Source organism: Drosophila erecta, unplaced genomic scaffold (genome assembly GCF_003286155.1).
Source record: "Drosophila erecta strain 14021-0224.00,06,07 unplaced genomic scaffold, DereRS2 tig00000092-arrow-pilon, whole genome shotgun sequence".
Taxonomy (NCBI): domain Eukaryota; kingdom Metazoa; phylum Arthropoda; class Insecta; order Diptera; family Drosophilidae; genus Drosophila; species Drosophila erecta.
In genome coordinates this window covers 8308574-8332359 of record NW_020825207.1, presented here as the reverse complement: position 1 = coordinate 8332359, position 23786 = coordinate 8308574, and the positions used below count along the sequence as shown (strand labels likewise).

Sequence of the window (23786 nt, the reverse complement as noted above, 5' to 3'; positions counted from 1 at the left end):
TAAGCTTGATTAACGCAAACGAGTTTTATTACTATTAAACGTAAATGAAATATAACTTAATATTCTGTTTTGCCAATACTTCTAACATAATTATAAACATTTTCTTCAAATTTGAATTTGAATAACGTCATTCTATGCAAATATTACGGTAAGCTATTTTTTTTAATGGAGTAGGTAAAATTTGAAAATAACGCTATTTTATTTCGGGCAATTACATCGAGGAGGGTCTGGTCACACTGAAAATATAATCCCTGGAAATTAGCGAGTACACCCACCCAAGCTAGTATTAAACCTATGTGTTTGTTGGTATTTTTAGTTCGGTATGGTATTTTGTGGTGTGGTATTTTGTGGGCACCCTGCGCACGGTCACACTCATCGATAGTCGCCAAAGCAATCGATGATTCGCACCACAAGTAAAAAGTGCTGAGAAAAACGAAAACGCGAAAAATGAAAACGCAATACAGAAAAGCAAAATTAAAGTGAAACCAAGTGCGAAAACGAAGGAGCTAAAGGTGCGGGTAAACGCAAAGCATAACACAAATAAAAACCTCGCGAGTGCGCAGCCAAAAAAGGCCCCCATTGGTGTTGCTCCCCTCGAAGGAAAAGAGCCATAAAAATCGATTCTTCAAAGAAGTCGCACACTGCGCTTGAGACTTTTTTGCGCGGGCGGTGGAGCCTGGTGTTACTTTTCGCCAACTTTTCGTGAGGATCGAGGGTTAAAGAGAGTTACCTGAGCAGAGTGCATACCTGCTTATCTATGTGTGTGTGTGTGTGGTTGTGTGAGAAAGTGCGAAAAGAATATCAGTCTGTATGTATATATTCACATTTATTTGCACAGCCCTGAAAAATCGGACAGGACACTCGAATCACATTCTTAATTAGCTAATTTCCAGCAAATATTTGAGTGTGTCTCGCGTAAATAACGGAATGCCAGCACATGACAATAAAACGTATCCGTGTGCGTGTGAGTGTGTAGTGTGTGTGTGCGTATGTGTGTAGCAACAACAAAGCAAAAAAGCAAAAGCAAAACAAAGTGAATGACAAACGGCGAGAATGAAATGGAAAACCACCCCCCGCACCACCCACTTACTGTTAGACGTGCGCCTGTGTGCGTGGCGCTAATTGAACTCACACAATATATATAATTTATTTTTTTGGCGCTCCACAATAGCCCCATATTTGTGAGTCAGCTTACGACTTCCACCTGCCTTCCAGATTGCGTGCACAAAACTCCCGCGAGGACGACAACTACGACAACTACAGCTAACAACTAACGGTCATAAAAAGTCAAAAAGCAACGCAGCCCGAGGAGGAGGAGCTAGCCACGCGCCCCGCTGCAGCCCCCGCGTAGGGAGCCCCGCCCACCCGCATCTCCACTCTGCTCCACTTAAATAGAGATTCAAAAACAACACCCGCTGCATCCGCATCCACATCCACATACGCATCCGCGATGGCGAGTGATAAGATCAAAGTCGCCGTAAGGGTGCGACCCTTCAATCGCCGAGGTAAGTGCCGATTTACATACATGCCCCACATAATCCCCTGCACTGTGAGAAATATTCGCATACCTAAGGGCTTTGTAGTATAAGTGTTTCAGAGTTTATATACATATGCCAGTACCATTATCTAAAGGGAATTTGCATAATAATAATGAGCTATAGATAAACACTGTGTACTCATCTTCAATCTAACTTTATCGTAATGTACTTATGATTTATCGCCCAAATATTCGCCGTATCATATTCGATTTATTATTGTTTATTATTTGCAGTCGTAGGGTTACGCTTTACTTATTTTTTTAAGTATAATAAAGTATAGCAACTGCTAAACTTCTCTAGATTTATAACATCAGATGCCAATCACTCAATTTATTCTCTAGGAGTTGATATCGCAGTTCATAAGGAGTTGCCTTGAGTGGCCCGCATTTTCCATTTCACCCCCCACTTTTCCACATTGTTTCCAAACAATGGCCAATGGCAAAGCACTGCAGTTGCCTGCAATCAATAATGCCAACAACCAGGCAAGCGACTGTTTTTTTAGGCTAACGAAATTTACATGGGCTTCCTCGCTTCCTTTGAAATACGGTTTCGTTTTCCACTGCTGCGCCAGCGGATTTTTCGCAGGGCTTAAGAGGTACACCAACTGCAGCGCCTACCTACGGGATGGATTGGGATGGTATCGTATGGTATGGGATGGTGTGAGATGGTGTCCCTGGTCTGGTCGTCTTGCAAACGCTTTTCGTTTCCAGCTAATTTCGCGTTTCCCACTGCCAGCCACGAAATGTTGCAAGTGCAAAAAAACGAAATAAAATAATAAAAACGAGCAACACCGCCGTCAGCGTTTCCAATGTCAACACTGATCATTCACTTGGCTCATCCATGACTCACACTCACTGCGACAGCGGCGGTGGCGGCGGAAACTCAGGATACCAGCGGAAAAGGGGCTCTACGACACATATGCCATATGCCAAACATACCTATGTGAACGCATGTGTATTTTGTAGTATGTGGCTGTGCGTGGGGCAAGGTCCACTTGGATCCCCGCTGTATTGATTGAATGGCAAACTTTGATTGCACAATTGTTGATATTTACATAAGGCATTGAATAAGTTACATTTATTGAATGTTTGTGCGCCCTAGGTGGCATAAATCAACAAACTGCATCGAGGCTTAGAAAGTATTCCTTTTATATGGGTCAAGATCCGCTTCAATTCCCGCATTATGAATTGGATGACAAACGTCGTCCGATGACTGCATATATTTACATGATTGTATAAGCGATTATTGCACTTATCTGTTGTTATTTTGTAGCTTTTTCATACTTAGTTTGTCGTAGCTCGATTTGATAGACTCTAACCTATTAGGTCTTTATTTTTAGCAAAGCTAATGGATGGAATTAGGATAATTGCAAATGCACTCAGTTGAAGTACTTAACGATTAAAAGCAAACAAGCAAATGGGATGAGATTTTAACTTCGCATTACATTGTAGGGAATTTGCAAGTTCGTAGCAACCGTACATGTGAAAATAATTAATTGTATCCGTAGCACTTGTATATACTTGTTTATTGGCAAACAAACAACTACTTCTGGTTATCCATCATAATGTGTCACTTGTAATTTTTTCCGGCCAAGTTAGGCGTACGCATGGTCTTAGTAACTGCGTGTATTTTTAGAAGTTTGACCGTGTATCGATGATGTACGTAGTCATGTCTTTGGCCTGTTTGTAGAGCAACTTGATCCGTTGGCGTTTTGGTGACTGAAGAGAGTAGTAGTCGTAGTCACAGGAAGACTGCGATAAGTAGTGCAGAATTGTTATCACCGCTGATAAAGTCGTTTGGTTTGCGATACCCACCGTGTTACACACTTGGAGTGACTGGCGTTAGTCAATAGCGCATTTGGGCCATGTCCGTAACTGGTGACCTCTCCGTGTTGAGCTGGCCAGCAGAGCGTAAAATGAAAACAGAAAAGGCAATTTCAAACGCAAAGACACGCCAAAGGCAGCTGAAAAGTCAGGCGAAACAAGCTCGAAATGAAGTCAGAGCTCTTTATTTTCTTACCAAAAAGCTTAACCTGTTTTCACTATGCCAGTGTATGCGAAGTGTATGTATGTTAATTTCAGCGCTGGACAATAGCGAAGTGAAAACCGTTTGAGGTTATACGAACCCGCCATCAAATCAACTGACCAGAACTACAAATGAGACCATCAAATAATTTATGGCACGCCTTCGTCACATTCGAGACTTTGGCTAAGACATGTTAGCCCGTAGCCAGCCGGTAGGGTCAGGTCTGTTCTCCTAAGTCCTTTGCGGCTTTCATTTCCATGTCATGTCACGTTCTCGGCTGTGTAACATAAACCGGAACGGAAGTTCCAAAGGCCAGGCAGCACACCAGGATACGGCCCTACACATATATGTATATATATACCTATAGGTACCCCAACCATTCCTCACCGACTGGTGTGTGTGGGCTCAAATGTGTCTGCCCGTCTGGGTTTGGCTTTGACGTCGCTGTTTTCCCAGCTCGTCATGTTTTGTGTGCTATATTGAATATGTAGATATGGATATATAGTATGCCTTTGCCATTTCGCCGTTCTCTGCCATTTGGATCCGTGCCGTTTTGTTCGCAGTGAATGAAGTATGCGAAGGACACAAGGAGGCATCGGAACTGAAACATTTCCACGATTTATTAGCTGGCACTCTTCACAAGCCAGCCAGGATGAATGGAATAATCAACCCGATAAGGTCAACTCGCTTGCTGCATTTAGGAAATGCACACCGTTGATAAAAACATGATAAATACGTAGAAGCAAAATGCAAAAAGTTATATGAAATCTATTAATACTGTATATTAACTGGAAGGAAATATATATATCGCTGATTATTAACCCGCTGATTGATATAACCAAGGGTAGCCAAATCAAATCCGTTTCAGAACTATCTAATCGTTCATTGTTTTATTGCTGCTAAATTATTTATTACATGGTTAGGTTGGGCAACTTAGTTTTCTGCCTTTTTACGTTTGTTTACAATTTATTTGAAAGCTTCCCTCCATTGAGATTATAGTGGCATTGGCATTTTATACCCAACATGCACATTTATCGCCCCTCGCTCTCTACGAATCCATTTTCGCACTTATGTACAAAAACCCAACACACAGGCTACTGTGTTATACATATGTGCAGGGTATAGCAAGTGTATAAAATTAAATTGTTTTTGCCACTTTGAACTCGTTATCACCCCAAGCGCGGAATAAAGGCGAAATTATCTCAATTTCACACATAACATATAAATGTATTCCGGAACAGAGGTCTAAAAGTGATTTCGTTGCCTTACAGAAATCGAACTGGATACGAAATGTATCGTGGAAATGGAAAAACAGCAGACTATACTGCAGAATCCGCCAACACTGGAAAAAATCGAAAGGTAAGGGGCTTTAAAACTGCTTACATTATTTAATCAGCTGTATGTTACACAACCAATTAAATTATACAGTGGCTTATAGCCACATTGTAATGCCTATGTAATACCAAACGGATTGCTAAAATCTCAACCTTCGTTTAATACAGAAAACAACCAAAGACATTTGCCTTCGACCACTGCTTTTACTCATTGAACCCCGAGGACGAGAACTTTGCGTCTCAGGAAACTGTGTTCGATTGCGTGGGACGTGGAATTCTGGATAATGCATTCCAGGGCTATAATGCGTGCATATTCGCTTACGGCCAGACAGGTAAGATCCATCATGGGTTGACTCACCATTTGTGCGTACTTCATTAATCTTTTATTGAAATTTTCAGGTTCTGGCAAGTCGTACACGATGATGGGCTCCCAGGAGAGCAAGGGCATCATTCCACGTCTGTGCGACCAGCTCTTCTCGGCCATAGCAAACAAATCCACACCGGAGCTTATGTACAAGGTGGAGGTGTCCTACATGGAGATTTATAACGAGAAGGTCCACGATCTGCTCGATCCCAAGCCGAACAAACAGTCGCTTAAGGTACGCGAGCATAATGTTATGGGCCCATATGTGGATGGACTGTCGCAGCTGGCTGTGACATCCTATCAGGATATCGACAACCTGATGACCGAGGGCAACAAGTCACGAACGGTGGCCGCCACCAATATGAACGCCGAGTCGTCGCGCTCCCACGCCGTCTTCTCGGTGGTCCTCACTCAGATACTCACGGATCAGGCGACGGGCGTGAGCGGCGAGAAGGTGTCCCGCATGTCCCTGGTGGATTTGGCTGGCTCCGAGCGGGCTGTGAAAACGGGAGCTGTTGGCGATCGTCTCAAGGAAGGCTCCAACATTAACAAGTGAGTAATGTTTACTAATAATCATTGTTTCCACCAACTACGCAGGTCATTTGAAAGATTAAATGCAACCGCATTGCAATGACCTGTATTCCTGAATGGAACCAATCTGTTGAATGTTCTGATCTAATCCTGTGATTATTCCAGATCTCTCACCACACTGGGCCTGGTTATTTCCAAGCTGGCCGATCAATCCAACGGCAAGAAGAGCGGTAACGACAAATTCGTTCCTTACCGCGACTCCGTGCTCACCTGGCTGCTGAAGGACAATTTGGGCGGCAACTCCAGGACTGTGATGGTAGCGACAATCTCGCCGTCGGCAGATAATTACGAGGAGACGCTTTCCACGCTTCGTTATGCAGATCGAGCCAAGCGCATTGTTAACCACGCTGTTGTCAACGAAGATCCCAATGCCCGCATCATTCGTGAGCTGCGACACGAAGTGGAGACCCTTAGAAGTATGCTGAAACATGCCACTGGCTCACCGGTGGGCGATGTCCAGGATAAGCTGGCTGAGAGCGAGAACCTGATGAAACAGATATCGCAGACTTGGGAGGAGAAGCTGGTTAAGACAGAACGCATTCAGAACGAACGGCAGCAGGCTCTAGAGAAAATGGGCATTAGTGTACAGGCCAGTGGCATAAAGGTAGAGAAGAACAAGTACTACTTGGTCAATTTAAATGCCGATCCGTCCCTTAACGAGCTGCTGGTCTACTATCTGAAGGTAAGACTTAATAAAAAACTCAATGACTCAAATAGATTAATATATTCTACTCTTAGGATCGCACACTGATTGGCGGACGCAGTATCAGTGGCCAGCAGCCGGATATACAACTTTCCGGTCTCGGAATCCAGCCCGAACACTGTGTGATCACTATCGAGGATAGTGGACTGTATATGGAGCCAGTGCAGGGAGCGCGCTGCTTTGTCAACGGATCTGCTGCTGTCGAAAAGACACCACTCCAGAACGGCGACCGTATCCTGTGGGGCAACCACCACTTTTTCCGCGTCAACTCGCCGAAGAGTAACAACACTAGTATGTGCGCCTCGGAGCCCCAGACGCCGGCGCAACTGATTGATTACAATTTCGCACGCGATGAGATTATGCAGAACGAACTGAGCAACGACCCTATCCAGACGGCCATTGCTCGGCTGGAACGTCAGCACGAGGAAGATAAGCAGGTGGCGCTTGAAAAACAACGGCAGGAGTACGAGCGTCAGTTCCAGCAGCTGCGCAATATTCTATCGCCTAGTACACCATACGCTCCTTATGCTCCTTACGATCCACTGCGCATGGGCAAGATTACCCCAAATACTCCCACTTCGCAAATGCGGGTGGAAAAGTGGGCGCAGGTAAGCTGAGATCGCTAGGCACTTGTTATTTTACTTGCTAAATATTTTCAAACCCTTAGGAACGAGATGAGATGTTTCGTCGCAGTTTGGGTCAGCTAAAAACTGACATTATGCGTGCGAATTCTCTCGTCCAGGAAGCTAACTTTTTGGCAGAGGAGATGGAGAAGAAGACCAAGTTTTCAGTCACTCTGCAGATTCCGCCAGCCAATTTGAGTCCCAACAGAAGGCGTGGGGCATTTGTTAGCGAACCCGCTATTCTGGTGAAGCGCACAAACTCCGGCAGCCAGATCTGGACGATGGAGAAGCTGGAAAACAAGCTGATAGACATGCGCGAGATGTACCAGGAGCACAAGGAGCGCGTTCTAAACGGACTGGTATGTTGGCATCGATTTGATTCTTTTTCATCTACCTGTTGCCATTGTGCTGTGTACTAACCATTTATAATTGTATCGATTCACACACGCATTCAATTAACCCCTGACTACAGCCCCTTATAGAGCCATTCTCAGACGACGAGTTCGACGACAAGGTAATTAAGACACCACACCCCACCACCCCAAAACATGAACACCACACACGTTTAAACTATGATGTAGCTAGTATTGTTTTGGATCTCGCAGTCAATGTTAACTAACCTCGGATTTCCACAGGACGAGGATAATGCCAAGCCACAGGATCCATTCTACGAGTCGCAAGAGAACCACAATCTCATTGGCGTGGCCAATATATTCCTGGAGGTTCTGTTTCATGACGTCAAGCTGGACTACCATACGCCGATCATTAGCCAGCAAGGCGAGGTAGCGGGTCGTCTTCAGGTGGAGATCGAGCGGATTGCCGGCCAGATGCCACAAGACCGCATGTGCGAGTCAGTCTCAGAATCCTCTAACGATTCACGGGATGAGTACGATGACCCTGTGGATCCCACATCCAATCAGATTACCTGCCGTGTGACGATCAAGTGCGCCAGTGGACTGCCATTGTCGCTCTCCAACTTCGTCTTTTGCCAGTACACTTTTTGGGGTCACCAAGAGATGGTTGTTCCGGTTATCAATGCTGAATCAACGGCGCACGACCAGAACATGGTGTTTAAGTTTGAACACACCCAGGACTTCACGGTTACCATAAACGAAGAGTTTTTGGAGCACTGCATAGAAGGAGCTCTGTCCATCGAGGTGTGGGGCCATCGCAGTGCCGGCTTCTCCAAGACAAAGGGCTGGGAAGTGGAGCAGCAGCAAGCCAAGGCCCGTTCCCTGGTGGATCGCTGGGCGGAGCTGTCGCGGAAGATCGAGCTTTGGGTGGAGATTCACGAGCTTAATGACAACGGCGAATATTCGCCAGTGGAGGTGACCAATCGCAACGAGGTCTTGACCGGTGGCATTTACCAGTTGCGTCAGGGTCAGCAGCGGCGGGTGAATGTACGGGTGAAGCCTGTGCAGAACTCTGGCACCTTGCCCATTATCTGCCAGTCGATTGTGAACGTTGCCATTGGCAGTGTGACAGTGCGATCCCGGCTGCAGCGACCACTGGATTCTTACCAGGAGGAAGATCTCACCGTGCTGCGCGAGAAGTGGAGCGAAGCACTGGGACGAAGGCGTCAATACCTTGACCAACAGATCCAGATGCTTATTAAGAAGGAGGAGAAGAACGAGCAGGAGCGAGAGAGGGAGCTAAGCTTGGTTCATCAGTGGGTCTCGCTGACGGAGGAGCGCAATGCGGTGTTGGTGCCAGCTCCTGGCTCGGGTATTCCGGGAGCACCTGCTTCTTGGGAGCCACCGTCCGGAATGGAGCCCCATGTGCCCGTCCTCTTCCTCAACCTGAACGGCGACGATCTGTCGGCACAGAACACCAACGATGAGCTTTCCGTCGCCGGCATCAATTCCATTCTGTCCAAGGAGCACGGGCATAAGTTCTACACGCTGCAAATCCTGCAGCACCTGGATAAGGATGTGTGCTGTGTGGCCAGCTGGGACTCTTCGATGCACGACAGTCAGGCCTTGAACCGCGTCACTGAGGCCAACGAGCGGGTCTATCTTATTCTGCGCACCACGGTACGCCTCTCGCACCCGGCACCCATGGATCTCGTGCTCCGCAAGCGACTGAGCATTAACATCAAGAAGGGACAGACGCTAACCGACCGCCTAAAGAAGTTCCGACTTGTGCGGGGAGAGAACGCCATCTGGCAGAGCGGCGTCACCTATGAGGTGGTCTCTAACATTCCAAAGGCTTCCGAGGAGTTGGAGGACCGCGAGTCTCTCGCGCAGTTGGCTGCCAGCGGAGATGATTGCTCCGCAAGTGATGGCGAAACCTACATAGGTAAGAATGCTTCTGCAATGGTGCTCAGAATCACATTGACGTTCTTATCCCGCAGAGAAATACACACGCGGTGTTTCGGCGGTGGAGAGCATACTGACTCTGGACCGACTGCGGCAGAATGTGGCGGTCAAGGAGCTGGAAACGGCACATGGCCAGCCGCTCAGCATGCGCAAGACCGTCAGTGTGCCGAACTTCTCACAGGTAAGGACGTGTGCTACTTGGAAAACCCATAGTGCTCATTCCATCGAGCTGCTGCTGCTGCGCCGCTTCCACTATTCGTCGCTGCTGCCGCCGCTGCTGAATTATCTGCTTCCACTTACTCACCTAACACACTCGAGCAAAATTAACCAAAATCGTCTGACTAAACGCAAATTCTTTCTCTTTTCACACTTTTTCTATGCGCTTTCACCAAACTAACCCCCAAAATTTTGTGTTTCACCACCGATAAAAACGACAAAATTAACCAAATCCAAAATTCGGCGCGCACCTCCTGCAATTTTGAATTTCCCTCTATGTGTGTGTGTGTGTATTGGTATTATCCTGTCTTTATGTTTATGCTGTGTACGTGTGTGTGTTGCCCCAAAACGCTTCTCACTGCGCACATAGGCGGTCAAAGACACCACCAATACCGGGAGTGTAAGTAACTAGTATCCTCCTTTCTGTTTTCTGTAATCCGTACTGTGTTTCCTTGTGTCCTGTGCCGAGCACTGTACAAAAAGCTTAGTAGTTGGAGTTTTTAAGTTCCTTCTTGACTATTCTACTACTAACTATCTTATAAATCGTTTTGAGTGCGCCCTTCAGTTAGCCATTTCTGTAAGGTTGGAGTTCTTATGTTTGTGTTTATTTATTTTTTGTTTTTTAATTCAACCATTTTTATTTCATCCTGTTGAATAACATTTGTTCCTTAAAAAACGTACGCATATCACATTTATGATGCAAGCAACTCATAAATAAACTTACGCAGATTATGCGCTTCGATGCATCGATGGAGTCGCTGCTGAATGTGGGACGATCCGAGTCCTTTGCCGATCTCAATAACAGCGCTTTAGGCAACAAGTTTACTCCAGGTGAGCATTCTTTTGTAGTATTAATTATATTGATTATATTTAATTATCCAATTTCAAACAGCAGGTCACAGTCCAGCAGGAGCAGGCGGAGTCATCCGAAGTCGCCACAGCTTTGGAGGCAAAGGAAGCAGCGATGATTCTCCCGGAAAAGCCTTTGGCATTGGTGGGTATTTCGTTGGTCTACGCGAGTTCGCAATCCCAACCATTTTCTTCTATATACTCACCATTAATATTTGAGCAAAACTACTAAAACTATAATCCATATAACCGAGTTTTTAAACACACTATATATTTTACTAAGTAATTTTGCATATGCTTATGTGCAGGAAAATTTATACACAATCTAGTTGAAGCCAAGCTCATGAGCAAGGGATTTATCTTCGTTTCAAGTTTTGGTTCTCTTACAGAATCCAAAAAATTTGTAGATTACTTTGTGCATTACGCAATTTGTTACTTGTAGTTGTACTTAGTACAGATAAATTGACATAATCCGAATGGCAACAAGATAAATCCTTGTCGAACTGTTTGTTTACTTATGCTTTCTTCGTGCTCAAGAGCAACTCCCCCAATGGCAATAGATTCCAACTCTGTGAACTGTCGCATTGCTTAGTTAAACTTTCAAAACCCAATTTGTTTGCTTTGCTTCGATGCAACACCTGCAGCAACCAAGCAATTAGCAAGAGTAACCGCATTAACTCGATCTGAGGACTCGAGCGATTCTTCGTCTTAATGCACACGACTGTTCCACATTCCATTGCTTATCATATAAATTGACATGCATCCATGAAAACATAACCATACCGAACCAAGCCCACATAGCTTATCGTACTTACTATATGGTTTCTCACACTGTCCAACTCTTTTCTGTGTTTTCAACGTAACGTTATCTATATGAAATTCCACGGCCAACAGGCTCAATATCTCTGCTGTCAGGTAAAGGCCAAACTTATGCCCAAATCAATTCCGAAGGTGCATTCTTGATTGCTATGCATTGATTGTTAGTTGAGTTTCATTTTGTCTGTCTCACAACCCCCATCTATACACCCACTCATCTGCAGACATGTATCATTCATTAATCCATGACCCCAAGATGAAAGGGATTGGTTTGTGCCCAATTTAGAAGTGTTTATATGTAGTTTTGTGTTAGTTCTGTTTGCTGGTAACTCTGTCTTTACATCATACCCAAGACTCTCATCTAAAAAAGTCATTGCGACACAGACATCGCGACGAAATTCAGTTGTACATTCATCTCCAGGACATTCAATCCACTCCATTCCAGCCACCCACGCAATCCGGTGCACAAATCACACAGCAGCAAAGCACACAGCACGAGATTTTAGCACGTGCCGCGTATTTGTAGAGATTATTATCCCTAGAATCTAGACCTTTGTTTCATTTTCATTTGATGTTAATATAGTATGTTGCTGGGGCTGCGAGTTAGTCGCATCCCTCGCCAGTTGATCACTCATCGAAGTCTGTAAATTGCATTGTAACTTAACATAACTCATAATCATTGTCTTCCCTGCCCCCCAAAATGTGGAATGCAGCGCGTCCAACATTTTTGAATCTCAATTTGAACTTGAACACTTTGAGAATTGCGCCAACGAAACGTATGTGGTTTGTCTAGCTCTTAGCTTAGAGTTTTATTGGCAAAGAATCAATTGACCATAGCATTCTGATATCTCCACAGCTTCGCCAGCTACTAGTAAGCTGCTGGGCATGCGCATGACCACGTTGCACGAGGAGCCACTGGGCGGGCACAGATCTCTCGACGAAGAGCCTGAGGACAGCTACAGCGACTCGGAGTACGCTGCCGAGTACGAGCAGGAGCGACAGCAAAACAAAAGCATGGCCACGCGATCCCGCCTCACGGCTTCCAAGACGATGGACTCATTCATGGACGTCAGCAGCCATTCGAACCAGAGCTACTTGAGTTACACGTCCAGTGCCAACGCTAACATGAAGCATCTGACCGGCTTGGCGACGCTGAGCATGAGCTCATCCACCAGCAGTGGCTATGGTTCCCAGGCTGTCTCCTGCAACAATCTGAGCAACGAGGATATTGCTTCAATGCGTTCCATGAGCATTGATGAGACTCCAGGTGGGATATTACCGTTTTTAATATTACCATAATATTTTTATAATTTTATTCCTTAGATTTCGATCGAGTCAACTCGAATTCGCCACCGAACCGGCAGGCAAGAGTTAACCCCTTCCTCAAGGACATGCCCAAAACTAAAATTCAAGAGCAACCAGAGCCGCAGGCTAAGAAGCTGCAGGAAGCATTCACGCATCCGTTGGAGCAGCTGGAGTCCAGGGAAAACGCACAAAGCGATGATGATGAATGCGCCCAACTGCCAAAGAATAATAACAACAACGAGGACTTGGTAAAGGAGCCAAAGCAACTTGCAGGCGAAACGCAACTGGAGGAAGCTACATCGCAACCTGAATCGCGAACGGAGTTTGCCACAGACAATCAGAACGGCAACAGGTCCTGCGACGAGCTAAGCCACAGTTCCGAGGATCTGCTCGAAGGCGATGGCATCGTCCGGGAAGAGTTGCCCGCTGGTAAGGTGGTGAAGCGCAAAAAGTCCAACACCCAGCCCCCGAGCAATGGCAACAGCATAAATAACAACAACAACAGCACAAGCCAGGCACCACGCATCAATCATCGGGCATCGGTGGCCAAAATGGAGGGTCTCTCCGCATACATGGACTCTAGCATTATGACCAGCAGCACAGAAGTTGATGGTGAGTATTTACTTTTATTTATTGTTTCCGCCTCTTTCATTTAATGATTCAACTAATATTTTTCAGAGGAAAGTAAGGATGTGGAAGTGGTTCTGCCCGAGTGGATTGTGGTGGGCGAGTCAGTGCTAATCCGACCCTATAACACCAGCGGCGTCATCCGCTTTGTGGGAACCACGGAATTCCAACCCGGTGCCTGGATAGGCGTTGAATTAGACACACCAACGGGCAAAAACGACGGCAGCGTGAAGGGCGTTCAGTATTTCCAGTGCAAGCCCAAGCACGGCATGTTTGTGCGCTCCGATAAGTTGGTGCTGGACAAGCGTGGCAAGGCGATGCGAGCCTACAAGGCCGCCGAGAAGAGCAACAGCATCAGCAAAGGTGAGTGGGATGGCATTGGATATGGATAACGTTAGTTAACTGATATGTATAATTCGCCACAGAGATGAGTACCTCCCTGTCTGGTTCGATGACACGCTCCAAGAGCCGCGGCGATTCGCTAAACCTTTCGGCGCGTAAATGATTGTACCCAAAGTGTTCGCATCAGCTGCAGCGTTGGACTAATTGCAGGCAATCGACGGTAGCCACCAGCGCTGCCAGCAGCCAGCCGGCGACCTGCCACAGATTGCGTGCAACCAGCGGCGCTGCAGATGCGAACAGTCATGGCAAGAAATGCTATGCCAATCGACGCTCGACGGCCTTCTAAAGCTGCCACCCAAGATAACAATGTCGAGAACGAGGAGGACGAAGGAAAAGCGACTCGACAAGCAACGAACAATGCGGAGCATACTCCTCATGCCAATCATATTCTAGCTTACTTAACTATTCTCACCCCATGCCGCAAATGAAATGCCGTACACTTATCCACACGCTTCTCTAAGTAGTTTAAGGCGGTGTCTACAGCAGAACTAATTATTAATCTAGCTAAACTAAACTAAATGAAACGAATCGATACTAATCTAACCTAAGCCGGGTAGGCATTTGCGTAGTTGCAATATTTCGAACACTTGAGCGAGATCGTAAAATTTAGCGACCCTTCGATTAATGTATGTGTGAAACAATCACTTTTGATTCCATTGTTTTGTGTTCGTGTAGTTAATTGTCGTTTATGGCTTTTCGATTTTTGAATGAAGCGCTTTACTGATATATTTTGTAATGGTTCTTTGCCTTTAGTTTAGTTAAATTGTTTTTGATATCAATGTGACTTGGTTAACGATGAGCTTATATTTTTACTTGTTATTGACTGTATTCAATATATAAATCATTTGTATATATTTATAATTAAGATCTTGCAATAATTTCGTCTCCATGTTTCCTTTCCTGAGCTCATTTTCTTTTTAGCGCATTTATATACAATTACGAATACAATACGATGTTAGTAATAATGAAAGCAACATATTCTATAAACCTGCGTCTAAGCAATTGAAGCCTCCTAAGATGGTCGTATCTTGGAACTTACTCCTCGATTAAGTCGCTTCGCGCCGTCGCAGTTATATGTAAATTGTATTATTTTGATGTGATGTATTTATAATTTCCCTTTATATATGCATATATATAAATAAAATTTATTTTACCGTACACGTAGCTCATTACTTATGATTTCTTTTATTTTCCCATCCCGTCCGGAAAGTGCAATATAAGTGTTAGGATCTTTAAGTTGTATTTATCAATGTTGAAGGTTGTGTGACTATGTTTGTGAGGCGTTTTAAGTACCATTAACTTAGCACCGAGCCAGAAGTTGGTGTAAAGTCCAAAAATGAAAGAAAGCAATAATTGCATTAAATATTCGATTTTATGTTAAGATACTTTAATAATCGTACACAAAGATGATTGACAATGTGCCGAAATAAGATGGGAAAGTTAATAATTGAATCTGGCACCGGCTAAAGAACGTTTGTACGTAAAACCGTAAACGTATCCATCCATCCATCCAACCAACCAACATCCAAAGCACTCCAAAACTGAGTCTGAGATAAATTGCAATTTAAAACACAATAAGAGCGATTTACACTTAGAAAACCCAAAAACGAAACTGAAACTGAAATCCAACAGAAAACAGTTGGGGACGTGTCAAAGGTCAAACCCCAACTGGAAGATCTACAACCATTCATCCAGTGTATACAAGCATAAATATACACCACTTATATATATATTAGGTATATATTTTCGAACTGTTTTTCTACTTGCGTAAAAGCGAAAAGCAACTACCAAAATATACTTGAAAATACGTCCAAAATTTAAAATCCAAGGTCAAGATACAACTATGATATATACTTACAACTGCATGGATATTCATGAATATAAATATAAATTGCATATTTACCAATGATAAACCCAAATGAGACAGGACTAATTTAAATATTGAGTGCTCCCTGGGGGAATCCCGAATAATAAATCCCAACCAGGGGCATTTGTTTGAGTACTATACACGTATGTGTGTGCATTTTGTAGACGCCGCATCTCAAATTCAAATCGGTTGAGCACTACAATTCAGAATTAATTTAATCACATGAATGTACATAGTGAGTGTGGCATTATGACCGGCAAAATCACCATCAAATTAACGCATTTAACTAGCGCAAATAACTAGAGGTTCAATTAGAGGTTGATTGAGTAACGTTATCGAGTCCCCGATTGAAAACGAAAGTTAGCAGCAGTTAGCAGCCCAGTCAGTTTATTTGTAAAATAGATCGAGAAGCCATAGTTGTAGTCAGTGTCAGTGTGCAATGCAATGAAATTAAGTAGCCGTAGGGATCGCGATTGGAACGCCGACAAATTAAATCGTACCTTGACGTTATTAAAGAATTAATCATATTTTTGTGCAATCTAGTGCAGTTCTCATGCAATCAGCCCCGCAAATGAAATAGTTTGCCATTGCATATAGCACCTAGCATATAGCATCTAGCCTCTAGCGTAACGGAATGTTAGGCACACACATATTATATGGGATGTAGGATCGGAAGGCAGCCTTCGGAGGAGTTTACTCGTAAGTTTGCGCACTCTTAGAGCTTTTAGCACGGTCAACGAATAAATGTTATTACACCACAATTATAGCTCGACTCCATCAGCCGTTAAATAAACTATCCAAGAGTTCAGTCACGAGTTAATGAATAAACTAAACCATATGCAAGATCTACTTTATCATACTCGTAGTACACAAACAGACGCACCAAGCAAAGCCATTGTTGATGAATTTGGTTCGGTTCGTTCGGTTTGTAAGTACGGATATGCCAGTTTAGTTCACTCCTCACTTGTAGTTGCGAATGCAGAGCAAATTCAGAACAAACTAGGGTACAGAAAATAGGTGTCAGCAGCGGAAACCGTAAAGATAATTCTAGTAATTTACAAATGTTTTACTCCAATTTAAGTATTTTAATGCAAACACGCCAGAGAAATTAAACAAAAACACACGCGTAATCAGCAAATTTAAACAACTTCAACAAAGCAAAACAAATTAAAGAGAATATGAAATATGTACTTATATCTATAAATACAAATATACAAACATGCAATGGACATTTTTCAATGGAGTTGGCTTTAATTTCACAGCTGGGGGCTAAATGTGGACTTTTAGCGGCTGGGTCAACAAGCAGCCAATGCGATTAACGCTGAGCTCGGCCTTGACTGCTACTAACTTGTTGCATTTTGTTGGCCTAACACCTTCGACCCAAGTGAAGCTACTAGTGGTTCGTTTGAAGATGTTCATCCTCCAGTCGGACGTTTTTATTCATGAAAACAAATGGCAAAATGGTTATGTTAGTAGATAAATGCTTACAACACTTTTAGTTTACAGTTTACATAGTTGGTTATTGCTGGGTGCTCTCACGTAGGGGAGCTCCTTGTTGAATCCCTGGCCATGGAATGCAATCGTTCCACACCTTGTCTTACATCCTTACACGATCACATGGCGACTATATCATTTACATAGGATGGTTGGACTCTCTATTCTTACAGCTTGCTCTATTTATATTTATACATACAAAGTACACAACACACAGTTAATTGTTATTAGCTTTCCAAATGACTCGTTTGCGTTTGATTTGCTGGTTTCCTCTTTTGATTTGATTCCATTGGATTTGATTTGCACTAGCTACCCGGTCTCCTCTCTTCTTATTATACACGATTTGTGTACAGAAAATATATAATTCTAGGATTCGATTTATGTATTTACAAAAGGGTTCTTCTAATTTGAATTCGAGTTCCGTTCAGTCGGCGTTAGTCAGTATCTCTCAGTTGCTTTGGTCCCCATCCCATTCCCCCGCTACACCTCATCTCCTCAGTGTTCAATGGTCCATCGCTGGGATTCGCTGTGGGGATTGCAAGGCGCCACCTGGGCGTCGTCCAGGCTCTTAAGTCCCTGGTGATCCAGGCACATGCCCGTGTTGCTGTGAATGATGTGCTGGTGCTCGTATCGCCAATGCTCGTTGAACTCATCATTCTCCATGCAGGGCACCATCACCACCCGGTACGGTGGCGACTCGCTGTGTTGCACGGTTGCACAGCTCAGCTCGTTGCGCAGAACATTTGTGTTGGTGAAGGAGAATAGCTGCGACTTCTGCAACACCTTGCCGCATGGATACAGGCCGGCGTTATAGGGCTTTTCATTGTTCTGCAGCAAGTCATCCAGGCATATGTTGGAATTCAGGGCGTGCACCTTGCCCCAGCCCTGTACGTCCTTGGTGGGCACAAACTTTTCCGGATAGATGTTCTTCAGGTACCACTCGAAGCTCTTGCAGCGGAGCTTCTTGCGCAGCATTACTCGGTGGGTGACATCGCCAATGTCCGCGTGGAACTTCAGGTCCGGCCGGTTGAGGAAGAATATGTTTATGTACTCATCCATCCACACCAGGGCCATGCGGGCAGTATTAATACCGTGTGTATCACGATCGTTGGGGAATCTAAAACGAATTTGAATGAGCTCATTATAATACAGCAACAGATATGACAAAAAGTTACTATATTTCCCACTGAAGGTCAGCTTGGCCATAAATTAAAAGAATAATACTAGTTCCTTTGGCTTACTTGTAGGGATGGAAGTCGCGGAATACGTGACCCACGCGGGAGCAGGGAATAGTCTCGATGGTGCCGCCGCACTGCCAGATGCGGAAGGACATCTCCAGGTTCTCACCACCCCAACCGTCCATTTGTTCGTCGTAGCTGCCCACCTCCCAGAAGTAGCGACGGTCTATGGCGAACAGTCCACCAGCCATAGTGGGACTGTATGCTGGACAGATCTCCCGCTGCTGCCTGCACTCGCGTCGCTGGCGCTGCTTCTCCCGCTCCGGCAGATTGATCCAGTCAAAGTGGCCGTTCCACTGGAAACCGCCGACCTGGAAGGATTTGTAGCCATTGGTGCTGTACTGGAAGTCGTTGGCGTCGATGACATCGATAATGGGCACGAGCACGCTAGTCCGCGACTCCTTGATGCGCTGCAGGAGTGGCTCGCACCAGCCAATGTTACCCTCGCAGTGGGCGTCCAGGAAGATGAGCACATCCCCTGTGGCGATTCGCGCTCCGGCCAATCGGGCACGAATCAAACCCAATCTGCAAAGAGACGGGCCAAAACTTTCTTTAGCTATGTGAAGGGCAAAACAAAACAAATTTATTGGGTCATTCGAAAACCTTCGATCGTCTGCCAAGCACGATTAACACCAACCTACATGGCATCCACCGCATGAAGTCATCCGAAAGTCTGCAAAGCTCACGGGTTGACGAGTGTAATGCGCGCAGAAACCGAGTCTGGGAGTTACAAAAATTCAAGCCCAACACACATAATCGTAACTTGACGAACTGGTTTTCTCTTCATTTTTTTTCGGCTTTTAGTTTTTGGTTTTTTGAGCATTTGTCGGTTCTGGCCAAAAAGAAGATGCTCCATGCGTGTCTGACAGGGCAAACAAGTTATTCAAATGAGTTCAAGTCGTCAGCGTTTCGATTAGCCAAATTGCTGAACTTTTCCTAGCCTATAGCAATAATGGAAATTATCTAGGTGTGAAATTTTCACCTGTTATGCACTTTCGCACTTATGAACAATAATTAAGAAACTTGTATATATTTGATTTCTGTTTTTAATATGCAAGTTTCTTTTTAATAAATGCATAGCTAAGCTAATGAGATAAATGCTTCGAATTGTATCTCGAAAAACACTCAGTATTTGCATATGCCAAAGGTCGTATTGAAAGTGAATGGGCAAGTATATCTACTATATTTGCCACTAATCAAGTCTATTATTTCTTGGGGTTTTCAAAGTAATGGAGGGATGAACACTTTAATTTGGCCTATAAAAACATTTCCCTTTATATTGCAGTAATAACACACGTATTCTTTCCATTTTGAGTTGGAAAAACCCGAAAGCGCAAACAGATATTGCAGATACATTGGTTCATGGGTAGGGTAACTGCCGTTAGGCAGTTCGACTTTTATAGGTCAAGACACATGGTAGCTTTAACTCACCGGTTCTTGAGACGCAGAATGGTGACCTTCCCCGCGGGAATTCTCGTGCGAACATAGTAGTCCAGCTTGGCTCCCAGTTCCACGTTGTCGCTACCATCATCCACCAGGATGATCTCCTTAAGGGCCTTTTCGTTGCAGGTGCTCAGCGTGCTGTGCACGGTCCTCAGCAGCACGGAGTAGGGTTCATTGAAGAAGATGATGACCACACTGGCGGTGGGCAGGGACCCAAAGTCGAAGCGCTGCTTGGCGCACAGGGGATTCCGGTGGTCACCGACACTTCGGTTGTAGGACAACTGCTCGCTTAGCTCCTCGTTGAGGGCGATCTTCTTGTAGATCTCATCGCCTCGCTCTTTGGCGGCACCAGAAAGGTGAACTGCCACGCCCTGTTCGCCGAGTCCCGCCTTTTGTTTCTGAAGATCCAGTTGGATGATTTGTTCGTAGGGCGACTGGGTGGCAGGTCGGGCTATTTCGTTCTCACTGTCGCTATACGTCTCGTAGCGCTCGCGTCCATGACCTCGCAGAGCGGGCACCCGGACGAGTGGCGCCACAGGTGGCTCCTCTGGTGAACCATTCTGCTGCACCTTGCTGTACAAGATGAAGCAGAGGGCGACTAGGATGAAGATGATCAGCTTGCCGTAGAAGGAACGGAACCGAGGCAGCATGTTGGCTTAAAATATCTACTGACTGGGGCTCTGGTGGTAGCTGGGATTCTGAGGTAGCACTAGCTGTCACTCCACTGAAAAGTGGCTCTGCGGATCGGATCGTGTGCGTCCGCTGTCCGATTTTATCCACTACTCAATCATTTAACTCCGATTCGCTGGCGAAAAATCCAGACACTTTGCAAGTATGATTCGTGGCTCTCGGTTCGCCTACAATTCCAGTTTCTTCCCGCTTTCCGTTGAGCGCCGCGCACCGCCGCTTTGTGGAGTGGCTTAAACTAGACTAAATGGCAATATTAATTCTAAGCGCGGCTGTCACAACAACAAATGAAACGCAACAACAATACAAAACAACGAAAACTTACTCGGGCATGTTTTCTATACGCTGTTGCTTCAAGCGTTAGTGCGTTTTGGGGTGCCTGTTCAGCAACAGCTGTTAAGTCGCCGCTTTGCAGCACTGCTACAGTGGGACAGCAGCGCTTGAGATCTCCTGGCTCACGATTCCAAATAGAAAATAAATTGAATTATTTTTTTTTTATATACCCGATAGTAGTCGTCCAGGTGCAGAATACAAATGTAAAACAAATTGACCGTACAATCGGTGCACAGTGGCCCGAAAACTAATTTTATTCTTCACATATTCATTTTTAACAAAGTATTTAAGCAAATAAATGTACAAAATTATTTATCATACTTCAACGTATTTTTCCTTGAGACTAATACACAGATTTCCATAAAATCGATTAAAATCTATTTTAAATGTAAGCAAATTGTTCTGATATTTGCATCCTTAAGCAAACATTTTACTTATTTTTACCTTACATTTAGCAAAGACTTTTACCACTTTACCTAAAAGGTGTTATAACTCCAATTTGCACATTTCCGTCATTATTACTGGTTTTATATGTATGCAAATTTTATGTAATTAAAATATGTTAAGATTTCGAAATTGTATTTTAAATTTATATGAATTTGAAAACGATCTAAGCGGACAACTCATTGTATGACATGGTAACTATCCGCGTAATAGCCATTTATAATGATGTACTAGCTTATCGGGAGGAGTGTCTGCCATTTAGATTTTACCCAGTTTTATGTGTGAGTCTATAACTAATAATTATAATTTATAACCAGCAACCATGCCAAGCCACATTGTTGTCACATCAACAGCGAAAAAAACGGAAATTTAAATCACAAAACTTCCTGCCCTCGAGTACCGTTGAAAACGAAAGGGACTGACCGACTGACTGTCGCACTTGACACCTTGGCCGACACTTAATGCACAAATGGCATGTTCATTTGTTGTTAAGGGGCAACAAATGGGCTTCCCATTAAAAACTTGTTGCTACGCCTCTTGGCCGGAACATGCAACCACATGTTGCCAGTGGAATGTGTCTCTGGTGGCTTGTTTAAATCTCATTTGAATTCTAATTGAGATTGGTTCTCATCGCAACTTTCATTTTGTAATGCTTCGAATTGATGCCAACAAGATTGGCCCCATTTTGTTTGGGGTCTGTGATTAATTTGGCTAATTAACGTACGACTCCAAAGTGCCAGTTGCTGTTTTTAAGTGAGCTCTTGGGCCGCATAATTAATACGTTACGTATACGCATTGGTGTCGCTGCGGGAGGCGCCACTGGCCGCCACAGAGCGCCGACCCAGCAGCTAAATTAAAGTTCAAAGTGCTCCACAGCCATGGTAATTGGAGTTTCGGATTTTCGGATTTTCGGATGGAGTTGTGGGAAGCAGCCGTTGAGCCGCTGAAAGGTGGCAACTGTTTTGCCAATCTTCGCTAAAGCTCCCTAATGGCTTTGAGCGACAAAAAGTAGGAAGGAAATAAGTTACTCTGTGGCCTGGGCTCAGTGGCATGGGGCCTTTGTTTTAGTTGCCGAAAAGTAAAGAAAGATGGAGCACAAAGAGGGAGATATATGCATATACATACTTACGATGTTGAGCCAGACGAGATATTCGAATTTCATTTCGTGTGCGACCTTAAAATACTAGTTTGTAAAAATGCAGCGAATCCGGCATTGAAACAGATTAGTTTCTTCAGTCAAAGAAATTAACACCTCTTAAATTTGAAATACTCTTTTATTATCGCCACCGAAAATTATGCATTTTCAGCACATTTGTGAAATGTTTAATGGCCTGAGGTCGAATTAGTTGGCTCTTAAGTGTTATGAGCCGCAGCCGGATTGAAAAACAGAGCCCACCTTCAAGAGTCCGCAAATATGTTTTTGTGTAAATAGCAGAAGTGCTCGATAAATAATTTTTTAAAATTACTCTATTCAATAATGAGTGCGGCTGAAGCCCCCAACGAGGTCTCATTAAAGCGCGTACAATAAAAAAAAGGGTTAAAAACAATTTAACCACTAACAGGCATTGTTCCACATGTGAGTCGTCTGCGGTTAAGGTGGCAGCCATAATGACTCGGGCCACAGAAATCTATTAAATCTAAATGACCCTGAAGATCACATAGGCAACCAAGAAATGGTCGACTAACGATCACCATCCATCAATGGAAATGGGCAGTCAACGGCGGATAATAACAGAATTGGGATTGGGATTGGGATTGCAATTGAAAAATGTCTGCCATAGATTTTACGGATTATGGTCTGTCTGCTACTTTCGTTTCGCTTCGAAAGCCTTGCAAATGTCAAAAGGTTGGGTAATTCCGATGATTGCGTTGGGGTTTCGTCAGTGCCATAGGATGAGCACAGGTCGGATCTGATCGGATCTGATAGGATTATGTCGGATCAGAGCTGGAGCAAGTCCACGACTTCCCATGACAAATTGATCAGGCTGGGAAGCGTAATGATGCCACATTATCATACGTTTTTCAGCGTGATTTATGATCCAGTTCGAGTGATTTTAAAAGGGGAACTTCGTTTACAACTAAATCGAAAGTGAAAGATTTCACGATACTGGCTTGGCAATGACAATGCCAACCCATTGTCTCACCCACTACATCGCTTTGGGGTTTAACCGGTTATCCAATGCCACATCCCCATCCCTATCCCCATCGCCAAATCCGAATCCGAATCCAATTTCAGTTCCAGTGCCCTAGGTCCAATCAGCACGCGTCAAAAGTGGCGCCAAAGTGACGAACCAAATTATGATTCGGATGGAATATGCACAAATATCCATTCAAATGAGCGCAAACTAAGGCGGTTTTATGGCGGTAGCCATATGCCAGTTAGGGTTTTGCATAATCCCCGGTTCCTGCTGAGACACCCGCATTGTGGACTGTTTATGGTCGTATTTATGTAAGAGCCAATTATGTGAGATGTCATCAAATATTTGACCAGTTCATTGGGTCGACTCATCATACCTGGTGGAATGCACATTTCCATCCGCGGGGTTTTCACAATCGCATCGCAGATATA

General features: G+C 44.4%; 2 protein-coding genes and 1 long non-coding RNA gene across 9 annotated transcripts; 1 reads left to right on the top strand and 2 right to left on the bottom strand.

Annotated features, from left to right (window-relative positions):
• Positions 1-340: 340 nt before the first annotated feature.
• Positions 341-16772, top strand: LOC6548985 (kinesin-like protein KIF13B). Of its 6 annotated transcripts, none has more exons than XM_026981120.1 (18): positions 341-512; positions 1216-1505; positions 4835-4922; positions 5066-5229; positions 5297-5813; positions 5958-6534; positions 6591-7163; positions 7223-7537; positions 7651-7692; positions 7814-9476; positions 9532-9677; positions 10417-10543; positions 10608-10706; positions 12091-12153; positions 12234-12644; positions 12701-13294; positions 13361-13672; positions 13735-16772. In XM_026981120.1, the coding sequence occupies exons 2-18, from the start codon at positions 1451-1453 to the stop codon at positions 13812-13814; spliced, it is 5826 nt and encodes a 1941-aa protein (XP_026836921.1). In that variant the 5' UTR covers positions 341-512; positions 1216-1450; the 3' UTR covers positions 13815-16772. The 6 variants fall into 6 exon arrangements, with proteins under 6 accessions (XP_026836921.1, XP_026836920.1, XP_026836925.1 ...); XM_026981119.1 differs by having other exon boundaries at positions 10605-10706; XM_026981124.1 differs by lacking the exon at positions 7651-7692.
• On the bottom strand, positions 3048-3497 carry LOC113564345. The gene is made up of 2 exons (XR_003407935.1): positions 3353-3497; positions 3048-3289 (listed from the first exon to the last, which is right to left on the bottom strand). It is a non-coding gene; the product is annotated as an uncharacterized LOC113564345 (long non-coding RNA).
• A 206-nt stretch (positions 16773-16978) lies between the features above and the next one.
• LOC6548986 (polypeptide N-acetylgalactosaminyltransferase 1) lies at positions 16979-20858 on the bottom strand. 2 transcript variants are annotated; one of them, XM_015156208.2, is made up of 4 exons: positions 20766-20858; positions 19742-20683; positions 18314-18835; positions 16979-18189 (listed from the first exon to the last, which is right to left on the bottom strand). In XM_015156208.2, exons 2-4 carry the CDS (start codon positions 20401-20403, stop codon positions 17568-17570), a joined length of 1806 nt encoding a protein of 601 aa, XP_015011694.1. In that variant the 5' UTR covers positions 20404-20683; positions 20766-20858; the 3' UTR covers positions 16979-17567. The 2 variants fall into 2 exon arrangements, with proteins under 2 accessions (XP_015011694.1, XP_026836926.1); XM_026981125.1 differs by lacking the exons at positions 19742-20683; positions 20766-20858 and adding an exon at positions 18948-19008.
• Positions 20859-23786: the final 2928 nt, after the last annotated feature.

What these genes read in the sequence shown, in the direction of transcription:
- LOC6548986 (XM_015156208.2), bottom strand. Translation starts at nt 20,403, where the DNA reads ATGCTGCCTCGGTTCCGTTCCTTCTACGGCAAGCTGATCATCTTCATC. An exon ending in ATTCTGCGTCTCAAGAACCG is followed by an intron (nt 18,836 to 19,741) that starts GTGAGTTAAAGC and finishes GTCTCTTTGCAG; the next exon opens with ATTGGGTTTGATTCGTGCCC. An exon ending in CGCGACTTCCATCCCTACAA is followed by an intron (nt 18,190 to 18,313) that starts GTAAGCCAAAGG and finishes AATTCGTTTTAG; the next exon opens with ATTCCCCAACGATCGTGATA.
- LOC6548985 (XM_026981119.1), top strand. Translation starts at nt 1,451, where the DNA reads ATGGCGAGTGATAAGATCAAAGTCGCCGTAAGGGTGCGACCCTTCAAT. An exon ending in ACACTGGAAAAAATCGAAAG is followed by an intron (nt 4,923 to 5,065) that starts GTAAGGGGCTTT and finishes CGTTTAATACAG; the next exon opens with AAAACAACCAAAGACATTTG. An exon ending in GAGCAACAGCATCAGCAAAG is followed by an intron (nt 13,673 to 13,734) that starts GTGAGTGGGATG and finishes AATTCGCCACAG; the next exon opens with AGATGAGTACCTCCCTGTCT.